This window comes from Trichosurus vulpecula, chromosome 6, assembly GCF_011100635.1.
Source record: "Trichosurus vulpecula isolate mTriVul1 chromosome 6, mTriVul1.pri, whole genome shotgun sequence".
In the NCBI taxonomy this organism is placed as follows: Eukaryota; Metazoa; Chordata; class Mammalia; order Diprotodontia; family Phalangeridae; genus Trichosurus; species Trichosurus vulpecula.
Genome location: NC_050578.1, coordinates 84,308,545 through 84,333,622, shown reverse-complemented (window position 1 = coordinate 84,333,622; position 25,078 = coordinate 84,308,545). Strand labels below are relative to the sequence as shown.

The window sequence follows — 25,078 nt, the reverse complement described above, 5'->3', positions numbered from 1 at the left end:
TATAAGGAGAATGGGGAATACACGGATTTCAAGAGAGGACTCTTGTTAAATTTAAAGGGACAAGCACTGTGGTGTGGTGGGAAAGTGCTGTTTTGAGACTCAGGAAAACCTGGGTTTGAATCCCACCTGCTGGGAGAATCCTTAATTCTCTCTCCACAAAATGGGGCTGATGACAACTGCTTCCGAGAACTGTTACAAGGATCAAGAGGATAATATTTTAATATTATTTAAAATATTTAATATTTTAAGTAGTAATAGTAGCATTGGCTGTTAAGCTAGGGTGTATGAACTTCTTGTTTTTACCCTAATATATTGATAAGTACTTAAACATAATTCATTTCTTTTATAATCGTGTATTTTATTTTATGCATATGAAATATTTTAGGCATATAAAAACATTAAGGACAACTAGGGTGGTGCAGTGGGTAGAATGCCAGGCTTAGAGTAAGAAAGACTCATCAAAGCTGGCCTCAGACACCTACTATCTCTGTGACCCTGGGGCAAGTCACTTCACCCTGTTTGCCTCAGTTCCTTACGTATAAAATGAGCTGGAGAAGGAAATGGCAGACCACTCCATTGTCTGCCAAGAAAACCCCACATGGGGTCAGGAAGAGTCGGACATGATTGAAACTGAACAGCAACAACAAAAACACTATTCTAAGAAAGGGTCCAGAGACCTCACCAGGATAACACGGGTCCATGACGCAAAAAGCCTTAAGACCTCCTGGTCTAAAGACTTCCTTTTATAATGCCAACTGAAACTCATTGCCAAGAACATACAGAAATAACATTTTGGTCTGGAAAGAACCCTAGAGAGTTTTTTCTCAAAGCTTTCTCATTGGTAAGATGTTTCAAAAATATTGATTGACAGTAGAGAAAAGGATTATTTTAGCAGGGTGATTAAAACATAGTAAGCTTTGGGGATTAAAAGTACAGTGTGTTCCAGCTTCAAAGAAAAATCAAACTGGATAATCAAATTGTAGCTTTTTGAAAAGCACTGTTTTTTTCCTCCTTAGTTTTATATGCCCAGTGATGTCTGTCTAAAACAGGGTTTCTTAACCTTTTTTTTTTTTTAAACTTTTTGGCAGTTTGGTGAAGCCCATGGACTCCTCCTCAGCCTGATGTTTTTAAGTGTGAAAAATAAAGTACACAAGATGACAAAAGAAACCAATTATATTGAAATAATTGTCAAAATAATGGTGACAACTAACATGTTTATGGACCTTTGAGGTTTGCAGAGCACTTTACGAATATCTCCTGTTTGTATCTTTAAAAGGTGTGATAGCATGTATTTCATGTAAGTGCTAGTCACTAGATCTGATTGGGTTCTTTCACTTTTTAATCCTATTGTAACAGCCAAGGTATTTGGACTATAAAAGAGTAGCCATGAAGGGTACTGAAAAGAAGTTAAAAAAAAAAAACCTAATGATAGGTGATTTCATTGGTATGGTTGTTTAGTCATTTTCAGTTGTTTCTGACTTTTTTGTCACCCCCTTTGGGATTTTCTTGGCAGAAATATTGAAGTGGTTTGCTGTTTCTTTCTCCAGCTCATTTTACACATGAGGATATGGAGGCAGACAGGGTTAAGTGACTTGCCCGGGGTCACACAGCTAGTAAGCATCTGAGGCTAAATTTGATCTGAGGATAAAATGAGTCTTCTCGACTCCATATCCAGCACTCTATCCACCGCACCACCTAGCTGCCCCTTCATTGGCATAGGGAACTCCCTAATAAGGTGTATTGCCAACACTGTCAGCATCAATGGTGCCTGTGAATATGCCAGTGTATTTCTGAATTGCAAAATATAACAGACTCTCTATATGGAAGATGGAACCAAAATGTTTATTCAAGCACCAGAAAGCCAAATCCATCGTAGCAACAAAGAAGTTTATACACGTTGTCACTGTAGGGGGCACCGCCATTCCCAGGCCCTCCCCACAAATGAATACTCAAAGCACGGCTGCCTGCCTGCTTCCCCTCTCTCCCCTAGCTCTAACTGCTCTGACCACCTTCCTCTGTTCTGCTCCACCCTTCCTGTTCCACCCGGTCAGCAAGCTCCTCCCACCACAGGCTTCGTGTGACTTAGACTTCCATGTGACTTAAGCAGGTCGTATGGGCCTCTTAATGGATGGGAAAGGTCTTTCCATTAAAGCTGGAAGACTACTCTATTCTTCTCCCCTTATTACCCTTGGGTTTCTGCCTCTTGTACAGTTCTGTCACTGTAGTTTCTCGCTGGGTTTATCATTCAGTCTGGTACAAACTAGGTTTTGCTGGGCAACTCCCATTGAGCAAAAATACATCAATAATACATAAAGCCACTCTGTCTACCAATGCAGACCTTTTCTATGGCTAATAGTCTTAGAGGGCTTTGAAGCCAAGAAAACCTGGGTTCAAATTTCCTTCTGACATATACTGGCTGTATAACCATAGTAGGCAACTCCTTTAATTGTCACCTACTAGGGTTTTTACAGTCAGTATACGCTGGAAGGAGGATTTGAACCCACGTCTTCTTGTCTTCAAGGTTAGCTTTCTAACAATTCTGCTGCAGTACGCTGTGTTTTAAAAATTCTTGTTCCGCCTGTTCTACCTGCCTTTCTTCTTTCCATTCCTCTTTTTCCTTTTCATCCTAGAAAGAATGAACTTAATAGAAGTATAAACCTTTTTTTTTTCCACTATTTCTGAAGCACAGTGGAAAGGACGCTGGCCAGGAAGCCGGTAGAACTAGTTCTAATTTCGGTTTTGTATTGATTTGATGTGTGACCTTAAACTAGTCCGTTCCTTTTCCTAAGTTTCCACATTTGTAAAATGAGGAGGCTGGGCCTGTGGTGTTCCCATCTTGTGTTCAGCTTTTATAAGAGTTGATGACGAGGAAGCTAGACTCTGAGGGCATTACTTGCTCAGCTGTTCCATAGCCTGAGCAGGTTTCTGTTCGATGAAGTGGGACTCATTAAGTCTGCTAGGTTTCTCATAAATTTTCCTCCGTGTGAAGCTGTGTCTTAGCTTTCTCCACACCGGGAGCACCATTTCTGCCCCATTTCAGGTACTTAGGGTAAAGATATTGAACAGTACCCATGTCCCGAATTCAGGTCAGTCACACTAATCGTCACTTCTCGAGCTTCTCAATGTAAGTGAAGGATGCTGACTCCCCAAAGAGAAACTGTGTGAATTACATCCCCTAGGCTGTCAGTAAGATGTCAGAACACAGCCTCTCCAATAGGGTAGAAAAGCAATAGCATTTTCAGATTTATCATAAGATTATTCTGTTATAGAAAATAAATTGGTTTTAGACTGTTAGAACTAATGTCATTTCATGGGGGTCATAGATTTAGAACTGGAAGGGGCCTTAGAGATGGAGTCCATCTCCCTCATTTTCCTGAGGATGAAACTGAGGTACAGAAGGTTGAAATGGCCTAGGGTCACATAGCTAACAACAACAACAGCTAACATTTATGTGGTGCTTTTTGTGTGCCTAGGTAGTGTGCTAAGCCAATCATCTCACGATCCTTACAACAGCCCTGGGAGGTAGGTGCTATTATTTTCCCATTTTACAAATGAAAAAAAATGAGGTTAACACAGCTAGCAAGTATTCGAAACTGGGTTTGAACTCGTCTTTCTTGACTCTAGGTCCAAACTTCAGTCCACACTCACCAATCTTAGGGGCTCTGTGGTCTATCTCCATACCGCCAAGAAATTTCCCACCTTGCCCCTTGTCATCTGTTTTGAGTGCTTCTCAAAACTTAACATGGAAATCTCTGAAATTTGCTATTTGTTGCGCAGCTGAAACTCATTAGTTACTTCCTGCCCTTGCAACAACTTCCGCTAGTCAGGGTGGTGGTAGCTGAAAGTGATTTCCTGGCTTCTGGGAAGGGACAACTTCCCCTTCTCTACTTACAGAAGATTCTCCAGATTCTGATCTCTAAGTGGGGGGTAGGGAGAGGGGGAGGCGTTGCAGAAGGAGACATGTTCTACAGATCAGCTCCCTTATTTTCTTTATTTTTAATTTATATTTTGTTTTTTCAATTAAAAAAGCATTTGTTTTTGCCTCCCACATAACAGTACGCCTGCCTGTGGGGGAAAAAAATAGAAAAACAATACCCAGGAATAAATATACAGAGCCAAGCAAGACAAATCCCCACTGCCCATGTCCCAAAATCCTCTCATTCTGCATCTTAAGGCCATCATTGGAGCCACTCATTGGAGGTCATTGAAATGATTGAGCTCTTAAGTCCTTCAGAGCTTGTCTTCTCAGTGTTCTGGTTGCTGTTTAAATGGTTCTCCTGGTTCTGCTCATGCTCCTCTGTCTCAGTTCATCCAAGGCTCCCCAGTTTTCTCTGATGCCACAGCTTTTGTAGTTCCTTTGCCACAGTAGGATTTCATTCTATTCTATTCCATGATTTGTTAGGCCATTCCAATTGACCAACATACCCTTAGTGTCAACTCCTTTCCCACTGCAAACATAGATGCTAGAAATATTTTTGTACTTGTGGCTCTTTTGTCCACCTCTCTCCTCCTTTCCTTCCCTCCCCTCCTCTCTCCTCTCTCTTCCCCTCCCCTCCCTCCATACATATGTAATTCGCACGTATGTTTATATCTACACATATAAAATGCATATATAAATAAACACATGTTCATAAGATATATACATGTATATACACATATATTTTATATTCACATGTAAATATAAAATGTATATATACACATAAAAATATACATATGTAGAAGGTACACATATGCACACACATTTACATAGACACGTACTCATTGCAGCTAGGTGGTACGGTGAATAGAATGCTGGCCAGGCCTGGAGTCAGGAAGACTGTTCCGCAATATAACATGACATAGGTCGTTGCTTGTAAAACATGATAATCCATCAAGTGATGTAATATGTGTAAAGCACTTAGCACAGTGCCTAGCACATAGTAGGCACTATATAAAGACTTATTCCCTTCCCTTAAATGCCAGAAATGATGTCCTGTGGTCATGATGATTCATTCAGTTGAGTAAATATTGGGCGATTACTTCTGCATTAGGGGCCAAGAGAGTACAAACGGGCCTTGCTCATAAGGAAGAGACCTCATTTGAAGAGAGGTGACATATGAAGGCAAAATAATTAGGGAAAAAGTAAATGATTTGAACAATGATTGTTACAGGTTTGAAGGAAGCAGCTGGTGGTATAGTCGGTAGAGAGCCGGACCCGGAAGTCAGGGAGACCCGAGTTCAAATTCAGCCTCCAACATTTACTGGCTTTGTCACTAGTGAGTCACTTCACTTGTTTGCCTCAGTTTCCTCATCTGTAAAATGAGGCGAGTAACAGCGCCTACCTCCTAGGGTGGTTGTTGAGGATCAAATGAGATAATGATTGTAAAGCGCACAGCGCCTGCCACATAGTAGGTTCTTAAATGCATATTCCCTTATCCTTCTTTTCCCCCCGTGGAAGGGTATTTGGGCTGCAATAGTCAGAGGAAGTAGAACTTTAGCTGGGCCCTAAAAAGAATTATAGGATGATGGGCTCATAGGTTTGGAGCTAGAAGGGACCTTGGATGTCAGTCCCTTCATTTTACTGAGGGGAAGGGACTTGTCCGAGGTGATATAGGTTGTAGGGGACAGAGCGGGGACTTGAGTCCGGCTAATCTGATTCCCCATCCAGCCCTGTCTGCGGCGCATCATGGGAGGGGAAAGAGAAGGGAATTCTAGTGATGTGAAAGTGGGAAATGGAAGATCTTAGTCTGCAGAGAATGAGAAAACAGTCACAAAGCGCAGAGAAAATGGGAAGTGGAGAAAAAGCATGATTAAGTTGTTAACACATAACCAGGTGAGTGAAGGCCGCACGTGTCAAGATTAGAGTTTGGACTTATTTCTATAAGCAGTGGGGAACTGTCGATGGTTATTGAGCGGGGGAGGGATAGAATAAAAATGATTATTTAGTAGAATGTAAGCTTCTTGGAGTGAGGGAGTATTTCACTTTTTTATTTCTATCTCCAGGGCCTAGCGTAGTACTTGACAATCAACAGGCTGCCAATCGAAAAGTGTCTACTACTAGTACACGGGCGCTAGGTGCTGTAATTACAAAGATGTCAATGAAACATTGTCAAGGAGCTGATGTAAATTCTAAATAGTAGGTGCTTAATAAAAGCTTGTTGATGGGTACTTCAGGAAGGAATGGAACAGCGAGTCTGTGAGAAAGCATTTAACTTAACATGAAACTTGCCAAGCCTTGTTCAGGGAGTGATTATGTTCTTGGCTGGAGTTAAAGTGTGTAAGGCACTTTGGGGGATAAGATAATATTAATGATAATAATAATAGCTAGCATTTATAGGGTGCCAAGGTTTGCAAAACAAAGCTCTTTACACATGGCATATCTTCATTTTCATTACAGCCTTATGAGATAGGTGCTGTTATTTTATATCTATTTTACAGATTAAAAAATTGAGGCTAAGGGAGCTAAGTAATTTGCCTAGGATTATATGGGTGGTATCTAGGGCATGATTTGAAATGTCAGGTCTTCCTCCAGGTCTCTCACTCTGTTTACTATGTTACCTGTCTACTAAAATAGAGCACAAGGCAAGACCCCTAAACTCAAGGAGCCTGCCTGACATAGAAAATTCAGTTTAAACTTAATGGTACTGTGGGGGGTGGGGTGAAAAATGAAATGACTGAGGAAACAAAGGTTCGAGCTTCCGAGCGTATCGATTTGTCAAGCAATGCATGCCAATTGCCCCTAAAATCAGGACCACCTCCCTTCCTCAGCATAGGACTGGACCCTGAATGCAGGGGGAGATAGATTTTTGTACATTAAAAATAATCAAATAAAGCCAATTATTATTAGTTAAAAGGAGGCAATTAACTGGCCTACATACAACATTGGGTAATCTGATTTCTAATTGGAGGAAAGATTAGGGACTTTCCAAATTGGGAGGAGCAGAGTAAACAGGTGCAATTCCCTGAATGTAGAAAAAGAGGTGTCCCACTCCTCCCAAGCGTCTGTATACAGTCAGAGGAACATGGAAACAATAACTGATTGACCAGTACGGAGCAGGTTTCCATATGAGGCACGTGGGTTGTTTGAGATGTATAATTGTGACAAAACTCCTTGCATCAGTCTTTGGATCTGACTGGGTTTCTGGTCAGCACATTCGGATCCTTAATTAAGCATCTCTAAGCAGCAGGTAGATGTGATCCAGCTTCCTAGCCATGCAGGGCTAGGTTCAAATAATGCACCAGAGTCCTCTCACAATTCTCACAATTGAATACAGTTTTTTCACAAGACAAAAATTGGACTAGACCCATAATTGAGTGAAAAGGGAATTGAGCTAGCTCCAGAATAGAGTCACAAGATGGAGTCAGTGTGGTTCACCCAATTCCCACAACCACTTGCTGCTCCAGTCTCCTCATTTCCCTCAGTACCCAAGCTATCAGATTTGCTTTGACAGTTATTATTGGGTAATGAACTGGAAGGTTGATGTCATGGTGTTCTGTAAGTCAGTGGTGGAGGGGAGTGGCCTGCTTTGGCCCTTTGTATTGTGTCTATCTGTGCTAGGGTTCACTGTGCCTGCATAAACGGGAGAATCCTGTGTTTCCTATGTAGCCCAGCTTTTGGTCCTACGTTGAAACAAGTAAGGGATACAGAATTGTTTTTCCACTAATTGCCTCGCTTTTAAAACTTCCTTCTTGTTATCAGTTTAAAAAATATTGGTGGTATGTATTTTCATAATACTGGTCCCAGTGATGAGGATAAAAACTCGATAATGACCAGGTTCTTCAGCCACAGCACCTGGGACTAACTATAGCCAAGGCCGAGCTTTCAGGATAACTGGAGGCAGGGATAGTTTGGACAAATTGTTCACAAAGAATTGCAATACTTAATTAGTCGCTACTTTTAGCCTCTTTTCCAGCCAACCTAAAAAAACTACTCACAAGTCATTTTTGTCATTGTCTAATGTGAATTTTACTACCCTGGAGAGCTGATAGACAAGTCAGCTGCAAACAAATTAGATACTCAAGGCCCACCCCAGAGCATATTCTAGCAGAGGTGAAGCCTTGGAATATTCATAGAATCTCTAACAGACTCCAGATCTAACAAGATTCCCGAAAATCAGACTATATTGGACCTGTTTCCTTCATGTGGCAGATAGATTAGCGTAATGGCCAGACCACTGGGCTGGGGATCAGGAAGACACGAGTTCAAATTCCACTTTAAACACTTACTCACTGTGTGATTGGGGCAAGTCACTAAATCTCTCTCAGAGCCTCAGTTTCCTAATCTGTAAATTGGAGATAATAATCATGAGGTTTACAAGCATCAAGTGAAAATAACATGTAAAGCACTTTACAAACATTAAAGTTTTGTGTAATTGTTAGCTGTTATTATTAACTTCAGGATTTCCTAAGCTACAGTAGGATTAGAGCAACAGAAAGAAAGGGGAGCCATGTTTGTTTTTACTTATTTTAAAAATGTTTTACTGGTGCCTTTTTTCTGCACATTAGTCATTTCTAGATATACTCTTACTTCCTCATCCTCTGCAAAATGAGTCTTCTTCATAAGAAAGAAAAAAATTTGAATAAAACCAGCCAATATAGAATCTGATAGTATATGCAACATTCCATTCCCATTACTCCACACTTATCACTACCGAAAGGAGGGAGGATGCTCCCTCTTTTCTTCCTCCTTCCCTCTGCTCGTTATCATTACTCAGCATTTTCCTTCATTTTAATGTTTATTTTATTTATCATCCTTGCATATATTCTTTTGGCTCTTCTTACTTCACTCTTCATCAGTTCATATAAGACATAAAATGATAATTTTGGGCTAATTTAGCTTAGATTTTAAATATTTTTACCCCAAAGGGCCGCAGGATGATAATCTGTAAATACATTGAAAAAATATGTACCAAAGAACACTCTTCTGTTACATTCCAAAAAATTTCACACCATTTTTCTTCGATGTACTAATACTAAGCACCCACTATGTGCCAAGCAGTATCCTAAGCGTTGGACGTTCCAAGACAAAGACTCAAACTCAATCACTCTTAAAAAGCTTGCATTCTGATGAGAAAGTCGCTTAATCTTCTCATATTCTGGTCAGCCTTGTTGTATTCCTTACTTTACTCCAAAAGATCCATGATTTCATGAGCACGGGCAGGTGCCTCTTCTGCTGAACCACATTAGAGGCCTTTTGTGCATTATAAACAGTTTTCATGAGTTGCTATGGCACACTAGGCTTCTGTCAATGAATCTTTCAGCATTGGGGGAGATAGTTCCTCCAGTAACAGGCATATGAGTCTATTCCTGAGTCATTACTGATGCCTTTCCAGCTTTGTTGGTCCAGCCATAGCTTCCTTTCCGTTGGCATTGACTGGGGGTACCAGGTCTCCTTCTTGAAACTACGTCACATATGGACTATTTGTGGTTTATCTGTGGTAGAGTCTTCTGAGTTCATATTGGTCTGAGTAGCCACAGTCGGACATACTGTACCTTGACTCCAATGTAGCGATGTCATTTTGGTCCCTTTCAAACACAAAGGAAAACTGCTATCTAATGATAGCATTATTTGAAAGCCCCACCATCATTTAGTAAGAAAGATGTGTCAGTGATTCTTCACCCAGTACCCTTTGTACTACACATCTGTATCCTGGGCTGAATCTCAGTGTTAGGCCATCACAAACTTACTTAACTAGTGAGAGCATAATCTATCTTCGGATAAGCACTAAGCGTGGTTGCAGAACAAAGATTCCTGGAATGGAGGGAAGGGTAGTCATACTATGATGACACTCCTCCCCCCTTCTCCACTGTCCCAGGAAGGACACACTGGAGGTAATGTGTAGTAGATGCATAAGAAAAAGCACCAAGTCTCCCACACAGTTGTATCTAAATCCTTCCCTGCTTGCCAAAGACTTACCTTGGTCAGCTTCTCTATAATTAATTGCCAATCAGGGTGAATCCCAAAGACAATAGGGTGACAACCAGTCTTAGATCTGCCATCCTCCCTTCTCTGTAAATACCTGAGTTACGTACCACCCCTGTAGATTGGGAACGTCCTGAAGCAATTTCATTTGGTCCTATTGCCTCCATGGCTCTGTGTTCCCATACTTACTCTGCTAACATTGACGTTGATTTTTTACACAATCATCAGAGAAAAATTCTGATTATGTTCAAGCTTTGGCTCATGGCCAGGTGTTGCTTATAACAACAGCAGTGTCACATAAGGGAAAGAGTATTGCTCCACTGGAGGGCTGGACATCATGGGGCTTGGGCTTGAACTCCAGCCCTACCTTGAACTGGAGCAAGTCATCTTGCTAGAAAATTTCAGGTTTTAGAGGAGATAATTTCTAAGGTTTCTTGCCGTCCTTGATCTAGTGGAATGTAGTTGCTTTGTCACTAACTTTCTTCATGACCATAAATTTAAGTCCCTTAACTTTGTTGGGTCTTAGTTTTGTTTTTTTTTTTTAAATAAAACTGGAAGTTTGAACCAAATGAGTTATGTTTGCTTCTTTAATCTCCTTATCTGTTTCTGCCATAGAACCTATCCTTTGTCCTTGTATCTTTGTAGGGTTATTTATTTCAAAGGCTCATAGATCTAGGGCTGGAAGAGAACTTTTAGTCCAACCCCTCCCCCCTTTTTTCACAAATGAGGAAATTGAAGCTTAGTGAAATTTAATAACTTGCTCAGGGTCACCCAAGTAGTAGGAGGAAGAACTGGTATTCCAAATCAGGCCTTCTGTCTCTAAAACAGTTGTTTTGTCCATTATATCACAGTGTCTCGCTCCTTAAGTATACTACCATGGCAGTATTATTAATAATAATAATAACTAATATTTACATAATACTTATTATATGCCAGGCACTATGCTGAGCACTTTATGATTATTATCTCTTTGCGTCTCATAACAATCCTGGGAAGTAGGTACTATTATGATCTCATTTTACAGTTGAGGAAACTGAGTCAAGTGGGTTAAGTGACTTGCCCAGGCCTACACAGCTAGTAAGAGTCTGAGGCTGGATTGGAACTCAGGTCTAACTGACTCTAGCTGTATTATTGAACTTCATATGTCCAGACCTTTTGATTGAAAGTTACTACATCTGACTATCAGGCTTATTTTAAATTCCAATCCAGTCCTCAAAAGTCACAGCCCTCTCCCCTGACTTCTTCATATTTGATGTTTTAACCTCTCGTATCTTACTTTCAACATCTAGACTTAATAGGGAAAATTTGAAGACAGTGTCTCAAGGTAATACCGATCTTTTAAAATATTGAGTTTGGGAGTTCTGTGGTTTTCCAAGACGCTAAATTTGACTAGGGGAAAAAAAAACCTTAGCTTTAGAGAGCTGTCAGAACTTGTGGGGATGACGCCATTAAAGATTCACTCCTTTATAAGGAGGAGATAATTTTGAATGACAGGCAATATAGGAGCTCATCCTTTGCCATAGAGTCAAACCGTATGCAACCATTAAGGTGCAAGCTTCTGTACTGCCATAATTCAGAAACTAGTAATAAGCAAGTCAGCCTGTTAAGATGTTACTAAGGGTATTGGATTTCTTGCCTTCTCAGTGGGTGGGGGAAGGGGTAGAGGGTGGAAGAGAATTTGAGACTGAATTTTTTTTTAAAAGATGTCATTAAAAGAACCCTAATTTTGATGCTTCTTTATGATGGAATAGCATATTGTATTTTTCCCTAAGAACTTTTAGATGCCATGGAACCAAGTGGGTCTCTCTCTTTTCATATATATATATATGTGTGTGTGTGTGTGTGTGTGTGTGTGTGTGTGTGTGTATACATATATCTGTTATACACAGATACATATATTCTGGGCAAGCTTAATAATTAGTTTTTATATTGTCAGACTCACTCCAGTTAGAAGCAGGGTGGCGGGGTAGGAGAAGAGGGGGAAGAAAGGAATAAGCATTTATTAAGCACCTACTATGTGCTAGGACTGTGCTAACCACTTTAGAAATATCATTTCATTCAGTGAATTAGAGTAGACTCTCACTTGGTATGGGTACATGATTTGTATACAAAAGAAATATGATTCAACAGAAATTTTCTGTGCACCCATGTGTAACAACAATGCTACTTGCAGCTACTGTGGCTATGTAAGGCTAATAGCACCAGCACACAGGAGGGCTGCTAGCAGAGGTTCTTTGATCTGCTTTTCTAAGGAAAGCAACTTTAAGGGGTTTACAATCCCACTTTAATCAAACATACATATATTATTCACTTAGTTCAGGGGAAAAAGTCAGCACCCTGAACTTCAGAGGAAATACAAACAGAAATTACAAACAGAGAAAATATAAACAGAGCAAATAACACAAATCAACAGACAGGCTTCTAGCTGTCTGACCAAAGCTGTACATACGTAGTTACCAGAGAGAGAAGTACAACATTTGGGTTTTCAAAGCTAGGGCGGGGGGCCAGGGGGAGGAGCTCCTTAACAGCTACCCAGAGTCTCCACACCAACACTCTTCCAATGAGTGAGCTCCCAAAGCAAAATGCTAATCTCAGGGTATATATACACTTCTTCAGGGTCAGAAGGCGTCACAACCATGCAATTCAAACCCATGTGACTTAGGCTTTCTTGTGACTCAAGCAGGTCAAAGACTCTTGATCCAGTCAAAGACTTTTGATTGAAACAGAGGCAAGGCTCAATCAAAGGCACTTGATTTCCTTAGTGCTTAGAAGCACTAGAACTCCAAAAGAAAAAAGAGCAAAACAAAGAGTCCCACTTTGCTTGCCATTACACCATGATATGCAAGGTGTAATGATACGCATGGGGATGCAGAAAAATAATGAAACCAAGTCCTTGCTCTCAGGCAGTTTACATTCTAATGGGAGCGTATGAATTGTATACACATAAGTAATTTCATTTATCAAAGTAATTACAAAGGCAGCCATGAGTTAGTAGAGAGGGCATGGATTTGGAATCATGGGTCCTGGGCTTGAACTCAACCCTGCCTTGACCTGCAGCAAGTCATTTCACTAGGAAATTTGCTAGGTTTAGAGGAGATGATTGCTAAGTTTTCTTGCCATCCTTGACCTAGTAGAATGTAGCTTTTTTTCAAAGCATGTTTGGCTTCCCCATTTTGGAGTGAGTTGAAGTGATAAGCTTGAATTATACTTGTCCTCTCCTTTCAAGGCTTCATTTCACTGATTTAAGGTACCTCAGAGATGTTGCAGAAGAGGCATCTTAACGAGCTGACCTTGGAATTGGAGAGCTCTGGGTCCCACAGGTCCCACTGACACTTTCTAGCTATGTGACCCTCAGCTTCACCCTGGCAACATTCAAAGACTACAAGAGATCCAGCCGGGAGTTTCCCCACTGGGAGTTCCCTATAATAATGAAATCCCTGTCTGGTCTTAAAAAGAAAAACAAACAAAAAATCTGGAAATTGCAGTGGCCGTGATTTTCTTTGTTATTTGATTAAATGGATGTTTTCATGATAGGATGTTGTCTTGTTCTTTTGTTTGCATATTCACTGCTCTGATAAAACTTCCTTGAGGGACTAAGCAGCTGGACAAAACTCAAAGATAAAGAGAAACTTCTCCAAAAAGCATTGTGAAGCATAGCCTTCTAGCTTAGCGACAGCCAGTGTGGCAGAGGGGAAAGACTATAGCACATGGAGTCACAAACTCTGGATGTGCATCCTGGTTCTGCCACTTCATAGCTTTCGGACTTTAGGCCAATCCCTGACTTCTTCCTTCCTTCTAATTATTCATTCATTTAGCTATCCATTCATTCAGCTATCAGTTAATTAATTCATCTAGCTATCCATTCATTTAGTTACCTGTTCATTTATTTATTTGTTCATTTAGCTATCCATTTATTTATTTGTTCATTCGTTTAGCTATCTATCCATTTAATAATTCACTTATCCATTTAGCTATATTATTTATCTGTCCATTTATCTATTTTTTTTAGGGCCTTAGATTCCTTATGTGTCCAAAGGGGATGGTAACACTTGCCATCTATATCTCCTTTTCCTTTTTTAAAGAGGAAATATACCTTGCAAGCTGAACTGTATACCTTAGGCTTGTGTTGTCATTTACTATCTATTGAACATGGAAAATGTATTCCCTTATTCACCCTATTTGAATATATGTACTGTTGAAGAGAGCACCATTGATGTATCCCACAGTCACTTACTAAGTGCTTACTGTGTGCCAGGCACTGAGTTAACCTCTGGAGATACAGAGAAAGAAATGAAGCAGCTCTTTCCCCTTGGAGAAAAAAAAAAAAACCAAGCTCAGTGGCCTTTCCTATTTCTTTTTTTTCTTTTGTTCTTATTTGAGATCATCAGGTGGTGGAGTGAAGACAAATTCAGCCTCAAGCCTGGGTTCAAATCTGGCCTCAGACACTTACTAGTTGGGTGACCCCCTGCCAAGTCACTTAATGGCTGTTTGCCTCAGTTTCCCCATCTGCAAAATGGGGATAGTCATAGCACCTACCTCCTAGGGTTGTTGTGAAGATCAAGTAACAGTATTTATAAGGTTCTTTGCAAACCTTAAAACATTATAAATGCTTTATTATTATTTTTGTTTAAAAAAAAGTTTTCCCACACCTCCAGCTACTCTGGCTTCTCCCTTCTGAGCATACGTGTTGCCATAGCTAATACCTTTTTCCCATAATTTAATGACCATCTCATTGGAGGGTTTGTTAGAAAGTTCTCTTGCAATCTACATTTTCTAATTTCTTTTAAAATAATATGTTACAAACTTTTTTTAGTGCTCGGGGAGGCCACAGAGATCATTGAATCCAGCCTCAGTTCTCTCTGAGCCTCAGTTTCCTCTTCTGTAACTTAAAAGAGAGTAGGGTTAGGTGATTTGAGCAAGCTTCTTACTGGAATGCTTGTGATGTCACCCAGAGAGTTACTAGCCCCCTCTGTTGCTTTTTTGCCTGTTCCCTGTGATCTCTTTTCTCTTTTTATCCCCAGCATTTAGTATATTTCTTGGCACCTAGTAAACGCTTAATAAATGCTTTTCCATTCATTCCAAGTCTTCCATATAATTAATGTCTTCTCCCCTAATTACATTTTGCCTTGGTAAGAGCACTCACTCTGGAGTCTTTAGTCTCAGGTTCAAATCTCACCACTGAGGATTATGACCTCTGTGCCCTTGAACAAGTAACGTAACCCTCTTTGGGCCTGAGTTTCTTTTTCTATAAAATAAGGGGTTTGGACTAACTAGCCTATGAGGTTCCTTCCAGATCTGATTTTACGATTCTTTCATCCTTTCAGTTTTTGCTCCTCTTAGTTTCGGCCTTATTCTCCTGCCTCCCTGTAGCCTGGGCTCTGTCATCTCACGCTTAATATGGTAACCTGTTTTCTCTAGCATCTCAGCGTGGCCAAGCCTTGGTACCCTTACTTATCTTCCCAGAATTCTGAATTCATGTTGGCCTTATCTGAACAGAAGGACACATTCTTTGTTTGCCATTTCTTTCTCCAACTCATTTTACAAGGAAACTGAGACAAACAGGGTAAAGTGACCTACCCAGGGTCACACAGCTAGTTAGTGTCTAAGGCCAGATTTGAACTCATGAAAAGAGTCTTCCTGACTTTGACCCCAACACTGTATTCGCTGAGGCCACCTAGCTGCCCTCCAGTCCTATCCATGCCTTTCCTAATTTCTTCATAGAGAATCTTGCCAATGTGTTGGTGAGCTTCTCAGGTCTTAAGTAGTGGTTAAAGCACTGTACTTGGAGTCAGGAAGACCTGAGTTCAAAACCAGTTTCAGACACTACCTGTGCAACCCTGGACAAGTGACTTAACCTCTGTTTGCCTCAGTTTCCTTATCTGTAAAAGTAGTTAGTAGCACCTACCTCCCAGGGTTTTTGTAAGAATCAAGTTAAATATTTATGAAGTATTTTGCAAACCTTCAAGTGCCAGCTACATAAATACTAGTGATTTTTAGATGGCGAAATAGTTTCCCTTTTAAAATATATAGATTCAGAGGCTTTTTATTTTATTCTGAATTAAGCTTTTCCTTATCTTTGTTCAGAGAAAGAGGGTTCTTATCCTTGTGTTATTTTTATTTAACTCAATTTAATCATATTACCATAACATTTAGAAATCATTGGTATTATTGTGGTTATTTGTTTATGTTTTGTTTTAAAAGTACAAAGTTTTTCTTTTTGCTATACAGTATCACCTCATCTAACTAGATTCCTCAGAAAAGTAAGTAAATTTTAAAGTGAAGATTTAAATATTGCACATGCTCAAACTTTAAAAAAAAACACACTACCATTTTAGATTAAAATCTCAACAAAAATGTAACAGTATTTTCCACCTTCTTAAATAGATATTGAATGTAAATTTTTTCACGTTTACTCAGTAATAATAATATAAAAATCCATTTTTGTTCTCTGCATTAATAACAGAGTTCTTTGTGTACCTTTGAGTTTCTTTGTCTTATCACTCAGATGTCAAGACAGTCAGCAGTTACTTTTGTTGTCATGGTTCCTCCCTCAAATTCTTCTCTCTGTCACTTCTACCACCTCTCCTATTAGTTACACCTTCTAATCTGTTAAGGACTGAGGAACCAGATAACAAGTTTTCTTCATCAGCAAGCATTTATTAAGCACCTGTTATGTCCCAGGCCTCTCTACTAGGTACTGGGGATGCAAGAAGAAAGAATAAAATAATCCTTACTTGCATTTTAATGGAGGAAACAGCAAGTGTGTATATATGCGTGCATGTGTGTATATACACATATACACAATATGCATATGCACACACCCACACATATACGTATATGCATATAGTATATGTGATATACATACATGCACATAGTCTATGTGATACACACGTCTTACACATATATATATCAACAGCATATGTGACACATACATGTAACACCCACATATAGATGGTATATATGATATACACAATATGCCTGTTTATATAGGCATGCATGTACAGATAATATACTGATACACTATATATAAAACATGGTTGTGCGTATGTGTCACATACGCAGTTGTACATATATGCACACATATAGCACATGTGGTATACACACATAAGTTTATGCAGCATTAAATATAAATATTAATAACTATAAAATGCTTAAATGCAGAGTACTTGAATACAAGGTAGATGGGGCACTAGCTGTTGGAAGGATTGGGAAAGACTTCATGTAGAAGATGGTGGTTTTGCTGCTTCTTAAAGAAAGAAGTGGAATGTGAGGCACAGGTGAGGAGAAGAGATGATACGTGAGTTATGTCTTTAAAGGAAGGGAGGCATTCTGTGAGGCAGAGATAAGGAGGAAAAGAGTGAATTCCAGGCATCTAGGATCATGAGTGCAAAGATGTAGAAATGGGAAATGGGGCATCCTGGTGAAGAACAGAAGAAAGGCCAGTTGGGTTGGCTCATAGAGTATGGGAGAAGGAATAATCTCCAGGTCATAAAAAGCTGTAAAAGCTAAACACTGGAGTTTATGTTTGATTCTAGAGGCAATCTAGAATCGAGTAGGGGAGTGATATGGTCAGGTCTGTGCTCTAAAAAAAATTTTGTAGCCATGTGTAGGATAGATAAGAGCAGTAGGAGACCAATTAGGAAGCTGTTGCAGTAATATAGGTGAGAGGTGATAAGGGTCTGAACTAAAGTGGGAACTGTATGAGTCAAAAAGAGTTGGGTGCTAGAGATGCTATGGAGGGAGAAATGGTAAGATTTAGCAACTGATTGGGTATTTGGGGTGATGGAAAGTGAGAAGTTGGGAGTGATGCTGAAGTTACAAATGTGGAATACTAGAAGAAAGGCAGTGCCTTTGCCAGAAATAGGGAAGTTTCGAGAGAGTGTGCTTTGGAGTTGGGTGGGGGAGAAGATAATGAGTTCTGTTTTAGATGTGTTGAGTTTGAGATGTCTCTAGAGTATCCAGTTTGAAATGTCTAATAGGCAATTGGTAGTTCAGAATTGAAGCTTAGGGAATAGATGAGCTGGATATAAATATCTCAATTACTTGCATAGAGATGATAGTCAAACCCATGGGAGTGATGAAGCTACTGAGAGAAAGTGGAGAGAGAGAAAAGGCCTAGGACAGAACCATAGAGAACATGACCCATATTAGAGTCATAATTTGGGTGATGAGACACCGAAGGAGACAGAATAGTGATCACGATGGTAAGAGAACTTGGTGGGAGTGATGTCACAAAAACCTAGAAGGAAAAGAGTAAATAGGAGAAGATGGGAACTATGTCAGATGCAGCAGATAGGTTGAAAAGGATGTGGATGGAGAAAGGACCATGAGATTTGGCCATTGAGAGATCTTTGGTAACTTTGAAGAGAGAAGATTCACGGATGATTCAGTTGAGTGATGAGGGTGGAAAGGGTTTAGAAAGGTTCCACGTTGGATGGACACAGTGAATATAATTGGCTTTTTTTTTTTTATTAGGAGTTTGGTAAGAAAGAGAGGAGAGACATCAGATTATAGCTTTAGAAGATCGAATGAAAGTTTTTTAAGGATGGGGGAGACTCGAATATGCTTGAAGTCATTAGAGAAAGAACCAGTAGTGAGGGAGAGGCTGAACATTTGAAGAGGCATGGGATAATTGATGAGGCATTCTATAAGAAAAGAAGGGGGGATAGAAGCAATGTACACGTAGACAGATTGGTTGGCCTTCATAAGAAGACTTGTATACTTAATAAATAAATAAAAGCTAACATTTATATAGTGTCTCGAGGTTTGCCAAGGTTTATTTCCCTCATAGCAAACCCATGATGTGGAAATTACAAACATCACTATTCCCATTTTACAGAGGAGCAAGCTGAGGATCAGAGAGTTTGTGAGCTGCCCGGGGTCGTACGGCTAGAATTCAAACCTAGGTTTCACCTGCCCTCAAGTCCAGCACACTTTCCCCAACACTCATTTGGATTCTGAGTGATGTGAAGAACAAGCGCCTTGACTTTATGGCAAGGGTTTGGAATCAGCTCTTTCAAAGCCTTCCTTGTCTTCTTTCATTTTTCATTCAGTTTCCTGGTTCAGATTCATGATATCTTGGGTTAAAGTTGCAGGAGTTTATTTTCACAGTGGTCTCTGTGAGTGCTTTTCCCTAGTTGAGTAATTCGTTTCTCTCTTGTTTTATAAACAGCCAAAACTTGCTTTGTGATGTCACTATCGTGGCTGACGACATGGAAATTTCAGCGCATCGCGTCGTCCTGGCAGCTTGCAGCCCTTACTTCCACGCCATGTTTACAGGTAGGAGATGTTTCAGTTACTCTCCTTCCAACACAGAGATTGGTTTGTGCTCTCGTCTGTTATCTAGTCTAAGACACTACTTCCTGTGTTTTCTTCTTTCTAAAGCCACTCTGCTCTGCCTCTTTGGTCTTTAGGACTTTGTTTTATAACTCCACAATGTGCTTCACTCAGGTGCATGAAGCTAGGGCAGAAATGGTTGGTGTTCATTTAGAAAAATAAAAAAGTTGGATGGTTTACTCACAGGCAGAGTTTTAACCTAGCCAACAGTTATTATAAGAGAAAGATATTGAGAAGTTGTACAGTGTCTGGATGAGGATAACCAGTATATTTAAGGGCTCCATATCCAAGAATTAGATGAAAGAGTTGGGGGCATTTAGCCTGATAAAGAAAAGTCTCAGGGAGATCGTGGTGGCTATCTTCAAGCACTTGAGAGTTGGTCATGTGGAAGAGGGCAGAGACTGTTTTTCTGGCCCCAGAGAGCAAAACTAGTCCAGGTGGAAGAGTCAGAGGCAAATTTGGACTAAGAATCCTTAATTCAAAAATCATAATTGGACTGATTATTGTTCCATTTTAAAAAGAAGGGCAAAGTGGGTTTTTTTAAATCTCTCTAAGTCATAGGTAGAACAGACACTAAAACTGTCAGTTTGGATTTACTAGTTCACTTTTAGCGTAACATATGTTAGTATTTCATTAAGTGTATTATTTATTCATTCATGACTCGACCTATAACTTCACTGATTTAGAGAACTCCCAATCAGGAATCACCCCTTTTACCATGCTGTTGGACCCCTGCTCAGTTACTTTGGTTTTTAGAGAGTTGCCTAGGGCACTGAAAGATTCAGAAACTTGCTCTGGGTCACTTTGCCAGTATATGTTAGAGACAGGACTTCATCCTAGGTCTTCCTGACTTTGAGCCCTTACTGTGCCACATCTTGCCACAAAATATATTTAGCTACACTCAAGGACACACTGGTAAATGTTTAACAACCAGCTCTCTAGGGAGAAAAAAAACCTATGTAGGACACACTTTTAAGTTTTATCTGTAATATTACTATTTTTTCCATCGCTTTCTTAAGCCTAGAATAAATCAAGCCTAGATTATTAGAATTTTCTCCAGCACTTTCTCTCAAGCTCAGACAAAACAGTAAATAAAGCCCTGATTTGTAGCATTGGTTCATTCCCAAGGTGTACACAAATGCTCATACTACATTTAATAGCTCTCAAGGGCTGGTAGAGGCTGGGCTCCAGCACATCTCTGACTACACCATAAACCACGAACACTATTATTTTGACCAGTATGGTAAACACTTGGTTATCACGAAGTATTAAAAAAAAATACTTTAAACTTGGCATTTGTATCTTCAACAATAGACTTCTGTCTTTTTGCTCTTTAGATGCCCTGTCTAAAGTGACCTTTTGCCATTATCTTTATTCTGTTTTGTTTCTACTGCATACTCCTAAATCTGTTGGCAGGATTTCCAGGTTGCTGTTTGTGGTTTAGGAAGGTGATAAGGGAGATTTAGGCTAGGGTGGGGTGGGCTCATGTAGTAGTAGTAGTAGTAGTAGTAGTAGTAATAGTGGTAGTGGTAGTAGAGGTAGTAGTAGTAATATAATCAGGGGAATGGTTTTGTCAAAATAAGTGCCATTAAACAGTTATTTCTTTATCTGCTTTTAAAAAGTCTTTTAAAAAATTTTTGAATATTCTTTTATTTTTAAATTTTGAATTCCAGATTCTCTCTTTCCCTCCCACCTTCTCCCAGCCACAACAAGGCAAACAATATATCAATTACTGTATCAGTAACGCAAGATTCATGATATCAACAGTGACCATGGATATGCCTGTGTATTCTGGAATTGCAAAATATGAGACTCCCTATATAGAAGGCAGAAGAAGTAAAACATTTATTCAGACACCAGAGGATCAAATCCCAAAACCAATAATTCCAATTTGACGTAGCAACAATTGTTTCCCAAAGCTAGTAAGTCCACTTCAGTGTAACAGCAAGGAAATTAAAACACATTATCACAGCAAGGAGCCAGGACATCCTGTAACCTTCCCCTCTTCTAGGGTCTTCCCATAAACACTCACTCATGAATCCTGTCTGCTTACCTGCATCCTCCCCTCTTGCACTTCTGAGAGCCCTAACAGTTCTCTCTCTGTCTCTCCATCTCTTCCATTTCTCTGTTTTTCTTTCTCCAGGCTCTGTCTTCTCTTGCAGTTCTGTCTTCTTTGAAGCTCTCTCTACTCTGAGTTTAATGGCTACCCTCAGGATATATATACCCTGTTTAGGGCCCCGAGGGCTTTCCTACAAACAAGCCTCCCCTAATCAAGCTTCTCTTAACTAGCTCCATCTGGGGCCTATTAAGGGGATGAATGGGTGGGGAAGATCTTTAATTATGATTAGCATCACAATTATTTATGTGAAATCATGCAAAACATATTTCCATATTAACTATATCACAAAAAAAGCAAAGGAAAAAAAGCCAGAATGAGCAAATTATACTGAATATATACGTATATACTGAATAATCAGAGTTCATCCGTTCTTTCTCTGGAAGTGGATAGCATTTTTTTGTCATGGGTCGTTTAGAATTGCCTTGTCTCTTTGTATTGATCAGAGTAGACAAGTCTTCCACAGTTGATCATCATTATAACATTGCTATTACTGTGCAAGATGGATTAAAGAGTATGCACAGTTTTATAGCCCTTTGGGCCTAGTTCCAAAGTATTCTCCGGTTTACTACTTCACCAACAGTTCATTAATGTTCCTGTGTTCCCTCATTCCCTCCAGCATTTGTCATTTCTGATAGGTGTAAGGTGGTACCTCAGAATTGTTTTAATTTGCCTTTCTCTAACCAATGATAGTGATTTACATATCTCTGTAGATAGTTTTGATTTCTTCCAATGAAAGCTGCCCGTTCATGTCCTTCAGCCATTTACCAGTTGGGGAATGGCTCTTATTTTTATAAAATTGACTCAGTTTCTTATATATTTGAGAAATGAGGCCTTTATCATAGATACTTGATGTAAAAATTTTTGCTATTACTTCCTTGTCTATGATACCTTTTAGCACAATGTAATTTTCCTCATTTTCTCTTTCAGTTAGGTCTATTTTTGCTTTTGCTTTGTCTCAGATCGTGTTTGCCACCCCTGTGCTCTTCACTTCAGCTGAAACATAATAGACTCTGCTCCAGCCCTTCATTTCAACTCTGTGTTTTTATAGTCCTCTTTCTTTCTTTGATCTCTTTGGCGTAGAGGCCTAGTAGTGGTTTCAGCGGGTCCAAGTTTAGTGACATTTGGGCATAGTTCCAAATGTTCCAGAAAAGCTGAGCTATTTCACAGTTACACCAACAGTCCTAGAGTACTGGAGTGCCATTTACTACCTTGTGGACTGTAAAGCCCTGGGTTTCAGTTTCCTCATCTGTAAAATCAAGGGCTATATATATTTATAGGTTAAATTAGATGACTTTTAAAGGCCTTTCTGGTTCTAAATCTATAGTTTTCTCACTCTAAAAAAAAAATTTTCAAGGAGTCCCAAGATGAATAATGGAACAAGAGCTCTAAAAAGAAATTGAACTTTATAAGTTTGATAAGAATTAAGAATAAGATAAGGAATAAGAATTTCAGATGTTCACTTTCCCCCTCTAATTGGAGACTCCCCCCCACTGCATTTTTTATTTTATTAGGCGTTGGGGAGGAAGGAAATAAAATTGGGTATCATCCTAGACAGTAAATGGGAAGCAGTAGTGGGGGGGGGGGGGTGGAGAGAACAAAAAAACAGTTATCATTTGAAGTAATAGAAGATCAGATTTCAAAAGTTATGATGTCTAAGATTGTTATGATGTCTAAGATTCGTGCTTGCCAAGCTATGAAAATAGAGAATATGTTGTGGTAGTTTATTTATGTTTTAGTAGTTATAATGATTAACACTGCAGTAATGTGTAGGGGAATGATAAAGAGACTTCGAAAAGCAACAGATTTAAAATAAATTAAAAAATGAATCATTTATGTGCCTATAAATTTATTGTTTGCTTCTCAGGAAGTTTACTTAAGCACACTAAAATCTTTATGCTTTATAGCTCTATGTATTTTTAATTCTTTTTATGGGTTGAAATACAACTGAAAATAGAATTACAGAACTATTGACTTTTTGAGTTAGAAGGAACTTTACAAAACAATCGGAACTGATTGATATGAAGCTATGAAGACCAAGCTTGGTCCCCCAAAAAAGAGACAGAATATCACACCTTTTTCCTGATCCTTTTGCAGCCCGTGGGTGCGGAAAGTTGTATATGATATTAGGTTTTTTTCAATATGTTAATCAGTTTTGCTTTATATTTTTCCACTTCTTCTCCCTCTTCCCCTCCTTCTCCTCCCTCTCCTTTCTTCCTCCCCATCTCCTCTCACACTTCCCCCTTCCTCTCCTCCCCTCCCCTTCCTTTCTCCAACTCCCCCTCCCCTTCCTCCTTTACTTCTCCCTCTACCCCTACATCCCCTTTTCCTTCTCCTCCCTGTCCTCATGGATGTTCTGTGGAGTCTCTTCCAGAGCTAAATCTTAGGATTCCCATGATAGACCTAAAATGACAGGTGAGGACAGTGCTTAGGAGCGCGTGATTAGGAGTTTGAATTTATTGGAGCAGCATTTAGAAGCTTTTGAAGAGGGGAATGATGCATCAAATGATGATTGAGTATTGAAGAGGTGAAATCAGAAAATGACGGCAGTAGATCATCTCAGAATTTAGAGCCATGATTAAAAAATTAGTCTACAAAACCACACAATGGAAGACTGTACAAAGGATGCTTTTACAAAGAGGCAATGTCATATAGTGGAGAGGACCCTGAATTTAGAGACAGGAGGCTAGGATTTTCATCTCAGGTTTTCCATTCACTGGCTTTGTAACATCCAGCTGGTTACTTTATGTCCGATCTTAAGGATCCTCAGCTGACGATGGGTATAATATTATTTGCAAAGCCCGCCCCACAGGGCTGTGGTGAGGATCAAATGAAATGATGCACACAAAATGCTTCGTGAACTGGAGGTCATTATACTGATGTGATCTGTTATTACCAGTCATACATCAGTTACACACAAGCACGCTTGGGGACATCTTAAGTGTTTTATAAATACCAATTAGAGTAGTGTTGGGAGCATAGGGTAAAGCAGCTTGTCACGGTGCATAAGAAGCAATTCTCACATACTCTCTCTGATACCTACTGGCTCTGTGACCTTGGGCTCTTAGTGTCTGCAGGCAAATCCCTAAGATTGTTAGGTTGTAGAGCAGGTGCTGCTCTGTTAGAGGGAGGTTCCTTATTGGGAGTTCTCTATACCAATGAAGTCACAGGTTTGGTCTTGAAAAATTAACACACAAAACCACCAGAGCATGGGTACAGATACCTTCCTATGCTTGCACAAGGCTTAGACTTCTGGGGCAACTTCTTGTCATATATACACAAACACATAACAATATATTCATATATTATGTATGCATATATGCATATGTACTTACATTTATATATGTATATATCTGTATTTATATTAGGGACACAGTAAATTGTTGTTTTGGGTGTAGCCCTCTCAGGGAATATCCTAGTGAAAAACAGAGCACTGAATCCTGGTTTCTGAAGTAAAGGAGTCCCCCAACTGATGAAAAAACCTATCAAAAATCTTCCAGGGGCTCCCCTTTGAGGAGGGCTAGAGAAAGATAGCTTTTATCCAGACAAAGAGTTATTTCTGCTTGTTCCTTGATCTTCTTGTTCATTCTGTCTCCCTTCTCTTCCTTCCTTTCTCTTTCTTAGTATTCTTCCTTCTTTCCCTCCCTCCCTCCCTTCCCTCCTTCCTTCTTTCTCTTGCTTTCTTTCCTGCCTCTCCCTCCTTTTCTCTTGCTTTTTCTTTTGCT

The 25,078-nt window shown here is 39.6% G+C and overlaps 1 protein-coding gene across 1 annotated transcript in view; it reads left to right on the top strand.

The window, feature by feature from the left end:
- The window catches only part of KLHL2 (kelch like family member 2), a 132,406-nt gene that overhangs the window by 16,934 nt on the left and 90,394 nt on the right, over positions 1 to 25,078 (top strand). Inside the window, exon 3 of the mRNA XM_036764129.1 lies at positions 19,074 to 19,180. Within this exon, the coding sequence (XP_036620024.1) occupies positions 19,074 to 19,180 (107 nt within the window). The remainder of the gene's footprint in view (positions 1 to 19,073; positions 19,181 to 25,078) is intronic.